At 43.9% G+C, this 16,101-nt stretch overlaps 2 protein-coding genes across 2 annotated transcripts in view; both read left to right on the forward strand.

Annotated features, from left to right (window-relative positions):
• The window catches only part of LOC119216787 (adenylate cyclase type 1-like), a 33,738-nt gene extending 30,016 nt beyond the window's left edge, over nucleotides 1-3,722 (forward strand). The window contains exons 19-20 of the mRNA XM_037469921.2: nucleotides 686-810; nucleotides 1,283-3,722. Coding sequence (XP_037325818.2) covers nucleotides 686-810; nucleotides 1,283-1,612 — 455 coding nt within the window. The 3' untranslated portion in view covers nucleotides 1,613-3,722. The remainder of the gene's footprint in view (nucleotides 1-685; nucleotides 811-1,282) is intronic.
• Nucleotides 3,723-12,521: 8,799 nt separating this feature from the next.
• igfbp1a (insulin-like growth factor binding protein 1a) lies at nucleotides 12,522-15,335 on the forward strand. Its single transcript, XM_037470277.2, has 4 exons — nucleotides 12,522-13,177; nucleotides 13,333-13,502; nucleotides 13,822-13,950; nucleotides 14,184-15,335. The coding sequence occupies exons 1-4, from the start codon at nucleotides 12,805-12,807 to the stop codon at nucleotides 14,292-14,294; spliced, it is 783 nt and encodes a 260-aa protein (XP_037326174.2). The 5' UTR covers nucleotides 12,522-12,804; the 3' UTR covers nucleotides 14,295-15,335.
• The last annotated feature ends 766 nt before the right edge of the window (nucleotides 15,336-16,101 follow it).

A 16,101-nucleotide genomic window follows, 5' to 3' on the forward strand; every position in this document is an offset into this window, starting at 1 on the left:
GCAGAAAAACAAAGTTTGACCTAGTTTCACTTTGTCTACATGTGCTGCTGTCCAACCTCCTAATCACCTAGAGCTGTGGCTTTAATGAGGAAGCATAACATTCATTTGCAATGGTTTGATGGTGCAATGATTAATGCTACTTATTATTTTTCAATACCAAAGACAGGCATAGAATTACAGCAGCTGCCATTGAGATACAGTAGGAGTGGGCAGAACAATATGTTTGTTGTCAGTACTTACTGATTAATCTTGTTTTTAGCGTCAATACGATTGATACAGAAAAAATATTGAATGCTCAGCACATGAATCTGGGTTTCGATGACTTTTTTTATCCCTGCCAAAGTTCCTTTGTGTTATGTGAAAGCAGCATTTGCTCCTTGAGCTAAGCTTTGAAGGAGCAACAAATGGCTAAATGATTTCTCTTTTTAATGATGCATTTATAATGTGATTTGGATGATTAAAAAGATGAAAATGACGTAAGTTCACTGTTATCTCACTGAGAGTGTGTTTGCATTGCCTAGCCGTAGGTTGACTCAAAATCACCACGGACAGCTTTGAAAAGAGTTTTCAAACGTCAAACCGCGTTTCTACACAAGCAAACCTCCCTGAGAGCCAAAGTTATTTTAAACGTGTTTATGTACAAAAAAAAGTTTTTCAAAAGCATATTTCTTATTCATTTATCCAGGTATCAATGTGGGACCAGTGGTGGCAGGAGTGATTGGAGCCAGAAGACCTCAGTATGACATCTGGGGGAACACAGTGAATGTAGCCAGCAGGATGGACAGCACTGGGGTACAAGGAAAGATACAGGTAGAGCTCAGCAGTCCACTGCTGGCTTCTTTACTGCACATTTCATAGAAATTCAAAACATTTTCGAACGGGACCTAGTTGAAAGGAGATAAAAGCAAATTAAATTCCAGGTTTTGGGGAATTTGTGAAAACACTATACATTGGACATTGCAGCCCTGTTAGCGGTTTCCCCTTGTTTCCAGCCTTTATGCTAAGCTAACACCTCATGGCTGTACCGTTGTATTTAGCATACAGACATGAGAGAGGTATTAATCTTCTTTACATGCTCTCAGAAAGGAAAATGAGTACGTACTATAGCATGTACTATAGCATGTATTATTATTATCATTATGTACAATAGCAATTAGTCCGCCCTGTACGTAAGATTATAAAAAATCAATCGAGCGTATTTCAGTCACTTGGTATGAAGAACTGACATCTGTAAAACATCATTAGAAACACAGAGAAACCTTCCTCTTTGTCTCCCCTTCAGGTCACAGAAGACGTCCATCGCCTCATCACAGACTACTACGACTTTGTCTGCCGAGGCCAGGTCAGTGTGAAGGGCAAAGGCCAGATGCTCACATACTTCCTGGAATGGCGCAGGCCAGGCAGCAGGCTGTCTCAAATTCAGCACCAGTCCGGAAACGCCGAGCGACGACCCAGCACTTTCACCCAGGGCAGCGTGTGCACCAGGTTAAGCCCCGCCCCCACCGTGACCACCTATGCCACCAGCAGGACCCCGAGCCCGAGTGTGGTCAAACCAACCACCTCCACAAGCACCACCAGGTACCTGCCCACTGTACCCATTGCAACAGTGTGACGGATGCTGTCTTCGTGGTTATTGTGGACATTGAGGGTGGAGTTTGGGAGGTAGCGTGGATGGCAACAAGACAGCAGCAGCAGAAAGCCGACCTCCGCTCTTCTTCTCCTGTACGAGGACACTGATCGTCCGAGAGGAGGCGTGGACTCCCAGGCAGGGGGGCCCTCAATGGTACTCGCCCTCCACACTGGAGGCCCGTTTGTTGTTTCACGCTGCAGGGTGTATTGAACAGGATGCTTTAGCTACGTTGCTCTGTAACCAAGGTAACCAACGTTTATTGACCACAAATAACTAAATCAAAATAAAAACAATAGCACAATTGATAGTGTAGCATGCAACAACCACATCCAGAAATTCCTTTAACAACCTGAGGTGACCCTTTCATCTCAGGATAAAACCAAATCAGTGATGTTGCCTTAGCAACCACTCTTCACACTGAGTTTTCTTGCCATCTTTTCCTTGCCTTTTAGATTCTTTATTGATTCATTGGAATTCAGATAACTTAACTTACATTGTCGTTCAAACGATTTATGTTTTTACAGTGGATAAAGCCAAATGTATAATTGTAACTGGCAGTTAACGGTAAAAACTTGCCAAAATATGACAGGATATTGCCTTTACTCATCACCTGGACGCCCTCCAAACCAACGGCACATGAGGTTATCTCTTGAATCCCTGAGCCGAACCGCTCAGTGTCTTTAAGTGCATGATGCCACAACTGCATTTCAGTCTTGTTCGCTGTCTGTTTCCCTGTGACAACCGGCTTCCGGGTTCTTCCTCGTCAAAGTGTAGCAATAAAGCGGTTCGTCTTCAATCTCAGCCCCTTGCATGTAACCAGCTGGACCCTTTTTTGACCTGATAGTGTATGTAGCCAATAGAGTGTGCACAGCTCGCCACACCATTCTGTATCTCAGTGGAGTTGAAGCATGACTTGAAAAACTTATTTTTTGTAATTGTGAGAGTGTGATTCCTTCTTTGCGGGATTCTATTATTTAAAAAAGAGGTTTTTTTCTGTTTTACTATATAATGAACTAAAAGCTGCTTTGGTCAGTAGAAGTAAATTGCTGTTCACGAGGAGACACACAAAACCTCCATGTGTAATTTATTCACACAAAATCGGACGGTTTATTTGATGGTATAGCATGCTACTCACAGTACGGCTTACCACAGCCACTAACTCCTCTAATCTGTTCTAGCATGCACTGCCTGCACGCCTGTGGCTCCGACACGCATGCTTAGATGAAACATTCATACAGGCCCAGCAGTGACACAGTGGCTCTATTTCAATGTAGTCCCCATGCATGCGCTAACGGTAGCGGTCCTCTTGAATGTAAGGTGCTTTTTTGACCCGTGTCTTCTTCATGAACTTGGCGTGTGAACCTTTGAGGACTTTTTCAGGGCGGTTTGACATCAGGCCGGGGGTCCCTCGTCCTCCTCCCAGCTCCTGCTGTAGTAAACAGGTAGCAGGTTTACAGATGTGCCAACCTATTTTCATAAACATATCAAAGTTGTTGGTGTTGAACTGTAGCAGAACTGAATGTGTGGCTACGGTTATTGTGGATTTATTTTTGTTGACGCCTGTATTTTTGCTGTTTTGAGATGTTCTTTAACAGTTTTGTATCTCAATGATGAAACGACAGAAAGCGTGAAGAGATTTATTAAGACACCATAACCTGACTGAAATGATGTAATTGTACTTCTTATCATACTAAAAAGAGATTTAAAGTCAATATGGTAGCTTGGATGCTTACTTTGAGTTTCTAAGAGATTTTTATACACTTGCTTTCAACAGTTTGTGGAAAGTTGATGGAAATTAGTTTTTTCCTGTAAATTGAATATTTTCATACTGTATGATACGGGTTTCAATTGTTACATGTAGGTATTACTTGCTATTATTGTACATTGTAAAGTCTTTTTCAGAGATATATAATGAATGATCCGATATTCGTCAAGTTCTTTTGTTGAAGATGTATTTATTGAGATGTTTTATGTGAATGTAAATTTTGTTAAAGATGATATTTTATACTAAGTGTTTGCACTGCGAGGATATGGACGTATTATGATTATAAAAATAAAGCCAGCCAGGACATGTCTCCTGGAGTTAAATAAGCTTCTCCTGGGCTCTTTTTCAGAAAAACACACACACATGTAACGCGGATATGGAGAGTCCATTGACCCAGTTATAATGTTGCATAACATTTGAAAAACAGAGTAGCTGTTGTTTGAAGTTTGGACATGTTGAGGTCAATTTCAGCCTGTTTTTCAGAAGGAGCCTCATACTGGTGTTATGAACACATCTGCTACCAAAAAAACATGGCAGCTGAGTTTGTGTGTGTGTGTGGGGGGGGGGGGGGTGCCTGCGTTTGTGTGTGTGTGTGCATAGAGAGCAGGTACTGTACGGTATGTGCAGATAACAAAGACCACTACTGTGACCACCTCCCATTTCTGATGTTCAGGCTTGATAAGTTCTCTGTGGGAAGAATGCTGTTGAGTTTAATTTCAGAAAGGTGCCTTGTTTGAATTAAATCATGTAACTTTTTCTATAATCAATAATACAAATAGTTAATTATTTATTATTAAGAATAATATCAATATTACCTTATCATTTTTAACTACTTTGTCTAAAAAATATGAAAAATATGTAAAATAAGTAGTGTTAATAACCTAATAAATGCCAGAAGAAGGGACAGTAATGTCATCAGGTTTCTGTAACCAACAGTTTGAAATCCTAACGTGTTTTAAAACCGAGCAACTAGCAGCTGGAATAACTGATAAACCACATGTTATGTATATTTCTTACATACTGTGTACTTTTTCTTGTTTTTCCTACACTCGAAAGTAAGGTTTTAAGAGTTTGTGACTCACCGATGTGGCACTGAAAGATGTTTCTATTAAAGTAAGACAACTGGCCCCTTTCCCAGCTGACAGTTTGACATTATAATCAATAACCTTCCTCATGGCCGCCATTGGCTCAGTGGCTCATATGGGACGATGTATTGACTCCATCCCAGTCTATTCATTTTGAATGTTTTTGCCACGTGGAGTTCCGCTGTCGTTCTTGATGAACAACTGTGATAGTCCATTTGAAAAAAGGTGAAAAAACTGTTCACCTGGTCCTTTCCGAGGCTACTTTTCTAATCCACCCCATCGGTGGCCAACTTCAGGAAATGACACAAACGGACCAACCAATGCCTGCCTTTGTGGCGAGGACAGAATCGAGCAGTCAGTCAGGAGTGTGAGAAAGGTGTCCGGACGTCGGCGGGTTGTGCACCATTCAGTCTGACCCCCCCTACTCGTCCCCACAAGTGAAATCTAACTGTGTTTGTAAAAGGAAAAAGAACAGGACAAAAGCAAAACAAACGTGGGACCTTATCTTTTTGTCTGTTTGTGTGTTGAGTGCGAAGTGATGTTTAAGTCCTGTCGCAGGAAGTACCCACTTCCAAACATTCATCAGCGATGTGACTGTGTGTGTGTGTGTGTTTGCTGCTGCTGTGCTGAGTAAAGCAGCTGGGAGTGTTGTGCTATGTGGTGCATAATGAGTGAAAGATTGTCATGGCAACACAACAAGATCACGCCATGACGCGAGTCCGTCAGGGTCTTATTTTTCAACGAGTAAATCATGAACCAGTCGGCCGACCTCGTCCTCCTTCTATTGGCTTTGTGATTCGTGCTGATTGTGTGGAATCTCCTCAGAGGATGTCAGTGTTCCACTTTATTTTGACAACTGAGACGTTTACAGCCAGCAGGTAGTTCACACACACACACACACACACACACAGACACGCACAATATGGATGGGCACGCCTGACACGCTGTGAGAGAAGTGAGTGGAAACAGAACTTTTCCGGCCTGGTTTGCAGCTGTGGCAGTAAGGTAACGTAAGGCACAGCCGAGCGTAGATCGTCAGTGACGCAGACCACCAGCGCCAGCGTCACCGAACCCACAGCCCCCCCTCACACTGCTTACTCAATGACCGTTGTGTCATAACACCCTTTACAGTAAACCACTGCTGGACGCTGTACCCTGGAAGTGTGGGAGGGTGAAACATAAACCTACGTCTCAAAGTGTGTGTGTGAGTAACTTTGTATATTCTTTACAGCTGCATGAATGTGTTTATGCCTCTTTTTGTGTCTGTGTACAACTTAGTGTGGCACTGTGACCAAACAAGTGTTGAACTTTAAGCTCAACATGAAACGTGTATTACGTTTGCAGCATGTACCTGAGATCAAACAGGACGTTCTCTCCATGAAAACAAAGAAGCCCTGATGGCCTGGATAAATGGTTCCCAAACTAGAGGGCGGGTCCCCTCAAGGGGTCGCAAGATGAATCTGATGGGTTCCGAGATGACAGGAACAAGTAGGCGATGTTAATCACACTACTTCAACTAGATTTATAATGGTAATGGTATAATGGTTGAGTAGGTCGTTCCGTCTACATTTTGAGGTAATCTAGAGGCACACGTTGAATGAATCCACTCACAGTCTGGAGATGGAACTATACTCAAGATTAGTGAAGAGTGACTTAAGGAAGTAGAGAAACCATAAAAGGACATGAACATTGTTGTTGCAGTCTACAGTAAACAGTCTCTCACAGCTATCTCAGAAAAACACTAAATGATTTGGTAAAACACTCAAAATATGGGGCTCTGTTCCATTGTGTGTACAGTTGCCAAAAACACAACAATTTGTCATGGTTCACCTTTAACGTTGTGCGCCTGAAAGGCTTGGAGAAACTAGAAATTTCGACTGAGAAAATGATCAGGTTCAGGGAAGCAAATTCGATCTCCAACTTCAGTTGTGAAACCGTGTATATTTGTAGGTGTTTCAAGTTCCAAAAGGCTGAGGAGTGAATGTTCTTCTAACACCAGAATGCATTTCAGATGTACAGACCATGTGCTCAACTTTTAGCCTCCCAAGGCTTCCTCATAGTCAGGCACACAGCCAGGGGTTAACACACATGACTTTCCTTAAGGATTGCTTTCTGATTGATCAAATCCATATGCGAATATTAAGCGCTCCAATGCTTCCAAGTGTACAGAACTGCAAATGTTCTTCAGAGAAATTCTGTTTCGCAACAAAGTTTCTGCAAAAGTGAGAAACAAAACGTCTAGAGGTCTCAAGCTCAAACTGCTCCCTTCTGATTAGTTGAGAAAAAACATCCTCCCACAAGATTGTTCCTCATCAAGGATTTTCCCAGTGGAAGAGTGTTATTCTCCGTACGTTATGTTTTCCCTGCTAGCACATCAGCAGCGATACACACAGGGTCAATGAACTGCGTGTTGCGTAAGAACAGCAGTGACCCTTACTAACCTTCTGCTATACTGCTCCTGCATGTTTGGTCTCTTCTGAATGTCCACGCAGATGGAATGTGACGTGCTGAGAACGAACACCTTAAAAACACGCAGAAAATGTCATAACAACCCCTAAAACAGAGCGGATCAAGATGATCTGACATGAACTGAATCCTGTGAAAAAAACGATCTGGAGAACAATACTTTGACCTACAGACTCAGATCTGCAGACGTGTAGGTGATGCCCCACTGCTTTAAGATTAAATAAATACACATCGCAGGACTCTCACCACACAGATACAGTACCAGTCAAAGGTGTGGACACCATTTATGATTCGATTCAACAGGAAGGTTTTGACTGGTACTGTAGTTTAAGGGGGTTTCCATGTTTTGAGTTGTCTGCCTCCATCCCAATACTTACACAGTACGGAGGCAAGTGGAATGTGGTTTATCAAAGAATTGAAAAATTATGGTGCTCTTCAGACCATCAACAAAATATTCCTTGTTCACCTCCTCCACTTCATAAACTGCAGTATGACTTCAGTATATAAAGAAAAGCTGATGCAAGAATTGGTACAGAATTGGTGGATATTTTTACAATTCCCGCAACGACAATGTGGATTGCAAGACGTAATCTTCTAGGAAAGACTTGGTATACCACTATCTTCTATGTGCACTGGTGGCTTGTTGGGAGCCATTCCAAAGTTGAGCGCCGTGTGGAGGCAGTTTGTCTTTTGAAGCGGAGATGCGTTGCATGAATACATGTATGAATTAGCACAATGTACCCTGATGTTAAACTCTGTTCGTCACAGTGTGTTTAACATTAACAAACATTAGTCTCATCTGTTCTTTGTATACCCACCAAACCATCTCTCTCCTGCATTTACTATAATTCCATGCTGCACAATTAGCTGGACCTCCAGGGGGGGGGGGGGGGGGGGTGCAATGAAGTTGGGAGTTTAGTGGAGTTATTCCATGCAACTATACAAGAGTGGCTACTGTAACAGTCCCTGGCTGTATATGACCTTGCAGCCTTTATTTATTGCAGAGACTGCTTTGATGTGGGTGTTCTGGACAGACTGCTCTAAACCATCTTCAAGACGCACATGTGAGGGAAGGAAGGGGGAGGAGCAGGGGGGAAGGAGAGGAGTAAAGTAACAGTGAATTCGGCTGGAAAACTCCATTCTCCTGCATGGGGACACAATAATGGTAAATCCTAACAACACAGCTCGCCTGACTCATTCAGGAGATTGTTTACAGTTAACTTTGCCAAGTGCAATCCTCTGGCTCAGATGTCCTACTACCTCTCATTAGAGCCACATCGAGAGAGGGAAGCACCGCAGCTAAACTCACACACACACACACACACTCAGAGAGAGAGAGAGAGAAAGAGAGAGAGAGGCGGAAACTCCACACAATGGATGATGGCGCATGGGAGCCTGGATTTCCTGGCTTTCCCACACACAATTGTACCATCACAAGCTCATAGATTTGAAAACACACCGAAACGCGCATGCAAACCATCATACAACACATCAAGATGCTGCAAAGACAGGGAGTGTGTCCCATGACTCCTCGGCCATGAACGACCTCTGCTCTGTTTTGATGTTTTTCTCCCAAATCTTGTTCTAAGATCTGCACTCCTTGTTTTATAAGACATGGATTATCTGATTAAGGAAATCTTGTGTGAAGGAGAAGAAAAAGAACAACTTTGCTGAGGATTAGCGTCATTGTGCTCACTCACATCACATTCCTTGCTGCTGTTTCTCAGCCCTGGGAGAGGACGCTGGTTAACCAGACCCCACCATGGACGTGTCCCGGGACCAGAGGAGACACACAGTCACTCACCGAGACCAGAGCTTCTATCTGCACCACTACAAACACTCATTGCACTTGTTTGTTTAAACGTTTTAATTTAAATCAAATCATTACAACATTACATGCTGTGTTGCAAGTTGCCCAAATAATACATTGCTTTCCGTTCCTAGCCTATGAACATTTCAAACAAATAAGGTATATTCTTTATAGATCACCAACAATCCCCTTGATAAGAAAGGCTTTGGAGGTTGCTCCTCCACTTGCATGATCAGCACATTGAAGTCCATTTACTGACAACTATCTAATTACAATTAACTGTTGCTCTCGGTGATGACATGCAGGTGGCCACAGCAGTCTGAAGTACAACATCTCCACCCTGTGAAAGGTGGATTTCTCTTGCTGGTCATATAGTACAGAAGAAGAGAGTTTTTTTTATCATCTGAAGTACGTAAATGGCCTTTCGTGTCTTAGCAACTGGTTTAGTGGAGAAGCGTAAGGAGATAAGGAGGTAAGTCGGAGAAATGGATAAAAAAGTGGAAGTTTTAGTTAATTTTGTCATTGTGTAACTGCTCTGAAAGAGTTTTTTCTTTGACTAAGATTCAATAGACTATTTGTGCTGTTTCCTGATAAAAGACAAATGTTGTTATTGTTGTTTCATCCAGGTTTTGAACCATACCTGTACGTGTGTGTGTGTACCTGTACCTGTACTTGTACTTGTACCTGTACCTGTGCCTGTATCTCTGCCTGTATCTGAAACCTTGACCCTGGAACTTGTATTCAATCAGATTGTTACTGTTGTTTCATTCAGCTTTTGTTTTAAATCCACCTGAACCTTAACCGTGGAACCTTTACCTGTGCTGTATATCTACCTACCTGCACATCTGCCTCTGGAAGCTTGCATTTGCAACGGTTCAAGAATTACCCCTTAGTGCATTGTAACCATAACAGAAATTCTATCTCTCCTTCCAAGTGACGAAAGTGCATACGTACGTTATCCCCAGAGAGCCTCTGGGTGTCGGCCTGTGTAGTTTTCACACAGGTATACATTCTTTCTCTGGGTGTGATTTCAAACAACTCTGTTTTTTTGAGCTCATCCGTCAAAGACGCCCTCCAAAGGGCAAAGTTTCGATCCCAATGAACGGAACCCGGAGGGTGTGTTTGCCTGCATGTGTGTCTGCTCATGTGCGTGTGGGTATGTGGATGTGTGTGTGTGTGGGTGTGGATGTGTGTGTGGGTATGTGAATGTGTGTGTGGGTGTGAGCAGCTACTAGCTACTGAGACAACAAGACTGTTTTTCCCGATGCTCTTGTCAAAAGTAAACATTCCAGTCTTGGGACGTTCAATGCCAAGCGCAGTTTGATGTTCATCATGTGACATCTGAAACAAGTTGGGAACCCCGCCTCTTTCAGATGTCCCCCCCCCCCCCTCCCCCCTTACCATTGCTCTCTGAAACACAAACCCTGCAGCCGCCATTGGGGGGATTTGTGGTTTTTGTGCCGGGGACTTGGCGCTTGGATTGATCTTGTTGTGTACATGTGTTTTTGAAAAAGTAGGTCTGTTCCTGACCTGCGATAACTGCGTTCTGTTTGACCGCTCTGCCTCTCTGATCCAACAGATACAAAAAAAACAACAACAGTCAGATACCACATGTGGCTCTTCCATGAGAACACTTCATATGTTTAATCCCCCACGCCTCTAAGTGAACCTGCTAATTCCCAGACGAGCCCATGCTGTGCTTTTCAACCGCAGCCAGTCCGACATATGAGGTCCTATCTTAGAATATCACAGGCCATCTTTGTACACAGGGGTGGAGGCCTTACAGGGAGCTGTAAAGGAGGCCAATTTTAAGTTGAGTTGAATATTCGAGCAAAATGAAGAAAATGAAATGAGTTAGCTCCTTGGTTATTCCCTTTCACGTCCACCGGAGGACAGACTGAGAGAAACATACTGGATGTAGGAAAATGTTTGAAAGTTGTAAACCTGACAAGGAATTTTGATTCTTTACTTAAAAAGAGAAGCAAAAAGCCAAAAGCAAAAATGTACAGGTAATTTTTTTTTTATGTATAGCTTAACTGCATTAAACCCTAACCTAAAAGGGAAAGTATGACTACAGTGCGTCGTGGTGGAGTGTAATTAGCCAACAACATTTACTCACTGTTCCTATATAGGTCAAAGACAGTAGGTACTTATGCTGTTCAATCAAATATATAAATACTGTCTGATTACGACAGGCTGTATTTAGTCGCACATGTGCACACATCACATGATTTATTGAAAGAATGGACCAAATGAAACACTTAAACCTCATTGTCCGGCACGTCGTTAGAGGGAAACTGTGCATGCTGTGCAGCCAAACTTCAAACTCGCACAACTTTGTTCTATGTATATTTTAGTGGCAAACAGGAATCAGAAGAGTATGTTTGGGAAAAACGATACAACATTTCCTTCTTTGAAATGGAGCAGCCGAGACAGGAGTTTGTTGGTTGTTTCCTGTTGACTTTTTTACACAGTAATGTTTGTAACTGTTCTGTAATTAACTTCTAAAAAACGTTTGACATATTAACACATTCTTAAGTAAAAGTAGTTGATTTATGTTGATGACATGAAATGAAATGAAGAGAAGGTGGTAATGAAGTCAGTAATATATGTGATTTATTATTAGTGCCTGTTGTACTATACCACAGTACTTTCACTCCATCAAAGACGAAGAGGTCACCATGTACAACACAGTACTACATTAAAGCCTTTATTTAACCCCTGAAACTACAAATCTGAGCATCGTGTGAGAGTGACAGTTGACCCCAGTTGACGCCAGATGATGCAACCCTGTAACGCAATTGCACACAAAAGCAGCCCATTGCATCAGAAAAAAGTCGAAGCAATAATTAGAAAATTGATAGGCAGGGTGATGAAAGAGAGGAACCAAAGGGGGGAGATTTGCTCTGAGATCAGAGTTCTCAGTGTCCTAAAGCAGGACACCAAATGCCGTAAAGCAGGCGCGCGGATCCAGCGTGGGACCATCAAAGCCCCCCAGTGAGCGGCGAGGCAGAGGGACGTGTCTGTAGTCATGTCCACGCAGCCCCATTCATAGCTCTATCCTCGTCAAAGGAAACGGGTGGTTACAACGGAACATCTCATGGACGGAGCCCAAAAAACCGCTCCAGTGCGCGCGCGGGCGACAGGGGGGTTCTAATGCCACAGGAAGCACAGCCTCTGACTCAGTGGCGCAAGCGGGGAGCCTCATTTGGGCAGCTATTCCTTAAACGTGTCTTTTGTTATTATTCCTCTGCAATGCACGGACGCTTTCCCCAGTCCAATCGGAACCTTGGTTTGGCTCTCGGCGGACCCACGCTTTCCGCGCGCGACGTGGGCGTGCGTAATGTGCGCTCATTACTACAGTTTGATTCAAAGTTGTGTAAGAAGTACGGGAAGGGCAATTCATGAAGATTAAAAAAAACCTGATTAATAGACTGAGTTGTTCCTCACGAGCTTGTGTTTGTCAGCGCGGAAAACGCGGAAATGGTTCACCTTTGAAATCGATTAAAATCACTGACGCCATGTCGGATGTTTGTCATTTAAAACAAACAATAAGAAATAAACGCACTCGCTGCGTGGTTAGGATCCTGGCGGGCGGCGGTGTAGGGTGAAGTGATTAAGTGTAGCATGGGAAAAGGGGGGGGGGGGGCGGAGGGGGGGGGGGGGGTTGTAAGGGGGGTTGGGGAGGTCCTTGATTGCAACATCCAACACTGGTGTCGTCACTCACCAGCGATACGTGCGAGCGCTGCCTGTTCCAAAATAAATATTGACATGATTGTTGTATTCAAATGAGCTGCCTGGCCGGACATTGGCTGGCCAATCGGAGCCCATCGTATCATCACACCTTCTTTCCAGAAATCATTCATAACGCCGATGCGTCAAACACTCACAGAGGACCCGGCTATAAATACGGCTGCGCGCAACGCACAGTTAGACATTTTCCCAAAAATCAAACGAAAGACACAACTAGAGCCAGAACCGCGTGGGAATCCGACTTCTACCTTTGATTATTCATTCTTGATTTGGTATCCAACTGACTATATTGGCCATGGGTGGATTATATTTGAAGCACCTCGCTGTGGCAGCGCTGTGCTCCGTGCTGTCCACGGGGACGCTAGGGTCCCCGGTGGTGGGGCCAGAGCCGATCCGATGCGCCCCTTGTTCTGCGGAGAAGATGAGCCAGTGTCCTGATGTGGCGCCAGATTGCGCCGAGGTGTTGCGGGAACCCGGCTGCGGATGCTGTCTAGCCTGCGCCCTGGGAGCCGAGGAGCTGTGCGGGATCTACACGGCGCCGTGCGGCTCCGGACTGAGGTGCACCCCGAGACCCGGCGACCCCCGGCCGCTACACTCCCTCACCCGGGGACAAGCCGTGTGCACGGAGACCACTGAGCCCGAGCCAACCCGCGAGCCCCAGACACAAGGTAGGCCTTTAAGCTACACAATGTCTACATCCAGAAAATCCTCGTTCTTGCAACAGCCCCCCCCCCCTCTCCCTAAAGGAAACACATGGTTACAGTCGCATTCGGTGAGCCCCGCTTTCCATTCATTCATTCATTCATTCAATGTCTCTCTCCAGAACTCGGAGAGCCAGACGCCGAGATGGAGAACACAGCCATGGCCTCGGACCCCGGCTCCAGCCACTACCTACCCGCCCCTAGCAAGCCCAACGATCCGAGGGCTGCTTCCGACGCTCAGGAGAGCATGAAAGCCAAACTCATCGCCATCCGCAGGAAACTGGTCGAACAGGTGAGACCGAACCGCCCTGTAGCCTATATGTATATTTTAAAAGCCATGAATCCCCCCGTGTGTAATATGTTAGCAAAAGTTTTTGGGGGGAGGTTTGGGGAGGTGACTCTTGCACCACAAGGGGGAGCTCGCGCGCTGTTTGAGGAGACGATGGGGAGACAGCAGAGAAGAGGGATGCTTGTTGCTAAAAGTTTTTATATTGACGTCGGCCCACGTGCTTTCTGATGATAAGGCCCTTTTTGCGATTCATTCTGTGTGTGGCGCCGCGTAGCAGCAGAGCTCAGTTTAACCCCTTCTTCCCCACGTGTCCTCTCTACAGGGGCCCTGTCACGTTGAGCTGCAGAGAGCCTTGGACAAGATTGCCAAGTCCCAGCAGAAGTTAGGGGACAAATTAACCAGATTCTACCTCCCCAACTGCGACAAACACGGGCTTTACAAGCCCAAACAGGTAAATGACCTTATGCCAAATGGGCCCTTAGTGTGTGTCTGATTTATAACTCCAATGAGCATGAGGGAATCTCACCAGGTTGTGTGTGCGTGTGTATGCAATGTGTGTTGCATGCAGCGTGTTTTAAGTGTGCGATGTTGCATATTTAGTTGCTGGAGGACCATACGTGTGCATAACAGAGTGAGGATCGAAGCAGGTGAATAACATGACTTCCTGTTTCCTTCCTCGTGCAGTGTGAGTCCTCTCTGGACGGACAGAGGGGTCGATGCTGGTGTGTGAACTCCTGGAACGGCAAGAAGATTTTAGGTTCGACTGACCTGGCTGCAGATGCCGAGTGCCCTTAAAGAGATTAACCGCTGAGTTAAAATCTCGCAAAAAAGAAGAAATAAGCCACTGATTTTTCCTTTTTTTATAGCTGTTTATTTATTGATCTTGTCCATGGTGGTGTTTTATTCAGGTACACTGTCATTTCGAGGCATCGGGTCCCAGCTACCCCGATCCCCCCTCTCCCTCCTGTTCACCCGTCCCAAAGAGAAAATATATCTATTTTTGTTTTTCTGAGAAGAAGATTTTTAATATTGATGCATTTACTTCTACTCTTCAGCCTTATTTATTTCGACTGTATTTCATTTTTTATTTGTTGTTTGTAATTATTTTATGAGTATTTATATATATTTTTTGCCTTATTGTTATTATTATATTATTATTTTTTTGGGGTGTATAAAGTGTACATATGTATCTTGGCCCTGAGTAACTCCACTAATGAGTTGAGCTCGCTCTACCCTTAAGGAGTTGTCTGGAGGTTTGGTTTGTGAAAAACCAAGCAAGAACAAAAGCACTGAGTTACCAAATGTCATTTAGAAGTATTTCTAAATGTTGTTTTTATCATTCCTTTTCACCTTGTTGCCATTGTGATGTCCTTTGTGTTGCTTCTGATTTGACACGTGATCAGCTCTTGTCAGTGAATGCAAAACTCTCAGTCGGGAATCCTTAAACAGTACTCAGAAAACATGTCCCATGGTTCCATGGGGTTTGCAGTTTGCATGACGGGCAGCGCCTCCCTGCGCTGCCTCTCAGACGGGTATTTCTACATTAACCTACCTCCAATATTTATGTGTCTGATGTAAGTTGTGTTGATGTATCTGTCAAAAAAAGACTTACTAGTTTATTTTACATGTTGCTGTTCTCTCTGACGGAGAAAACATGACCACGAAGAGCGAGTCCCTCCCTCTGCTCATCATCTACATGCTGCTGTTGGAGAGAGAATTATTGTCTGTGTCTATTCCAAAGTGACAAACTGTCCACAGGTGTATATGTATACTTTTGTATTTGAGATATAATGTAAGCAGAAAAAAATGGCGATATATTTAATAAAAACATTAACCTCAGATGCGCTCCTGGCCTTTCTTTCACCTCAGGCAGGGGTTTACTTTGTGCACAAACACCCATAGGTGGCACAACATCAGAATCATAACAGCCTCATCGGGGCATGATTATGCACCACATTTTCTATATTGGGCGTGTTTGTGTGCAGTGTTATCACTAAAGTGGAGGTCCTCGTCTAACTTTAGACAGTTCGTGGGGACATGCAGCTCCGCGCTGCCTTTTGACCCGCTCTCTGTTTGCCTCGGTTGGGCGCAGGAATTCGCCTCAACCTCTTGAGCGCACTGCCAGCCTGCTTGGCACCACCAGATTTATTTTTAATTCTTTACAATTTGAACCTTTGCTTTATCCTTATTGACACATTCCAAGAGTGGATGCCCCGATTGCCTGCAGAGGTGAAGCTGAGCTGATAGGCTTATTGGTGACAACACAGGCCTCATTCTTCCCAGTGATATTTCAAAAAGTCTCAGAAGACGGGAAAACAAACATCGGCGACAGCATCTCAGAATGTGTTCACTTTTTATTTTTAAAAAAAGAAGACATTAAATACAAATTATACTTTGAATCAACATCATTCCATTTCTCAGAGAAAATAATAACGGTGTGATTTCTAGATAAGTATAAAAAAAAAAAAAACTCTTTGAAGGATTAACTTAAACTTAAAAACAAAATACATTGACCCGTGAACAGAGAGATTCTTAATGTGACCAGCAAGAAAAAATGATGAAAAGTGACATTAAAGAAGTGTGTTCCTGGCTCTGCACTAGC

This window comes from Pungitius pungitius, chromosome 7 (genome assembly GCF_949316345.1).
Source record: "Pungitius pungitius chromosome 7, fPunPun2.1, whole genome shotgun sequence".
Lineage (NCBI taxonomy): Eukaryota > Metazoa > Chordata > Actinopteri > Perciformes > Gasterosteidae > Pungitius > Pungitius pungitius.

What these genes read in the sequence shown, in the direction of transcription:
- igfbp1a (XM_037470277.2), top strand. Translation starts at nt 12,805, where the DNA reads ATGGGTGGATTATATTTGAAGCACCTCGCTGTGGCAGCGCTGTGCTCC. An exon ending in CCGCGAGCCCCAGACACAAG is followed by an intron (nt 13,178 to 13,332) that starts GTAGGCCTTTAA and finishes GTCTCTCTCCAG; the next exon opens with AACTCGGAGAGCCAGACGCC. An exon ending in GCAGGAAACTGGTCGAACAG is followed by an intron (nt 13,503 to 13,821) that starts GTGAGACCGAAC and finishes TCCTCTCTACAG; the next exon opens with GGGCCCTGTCACGTTGAGCT.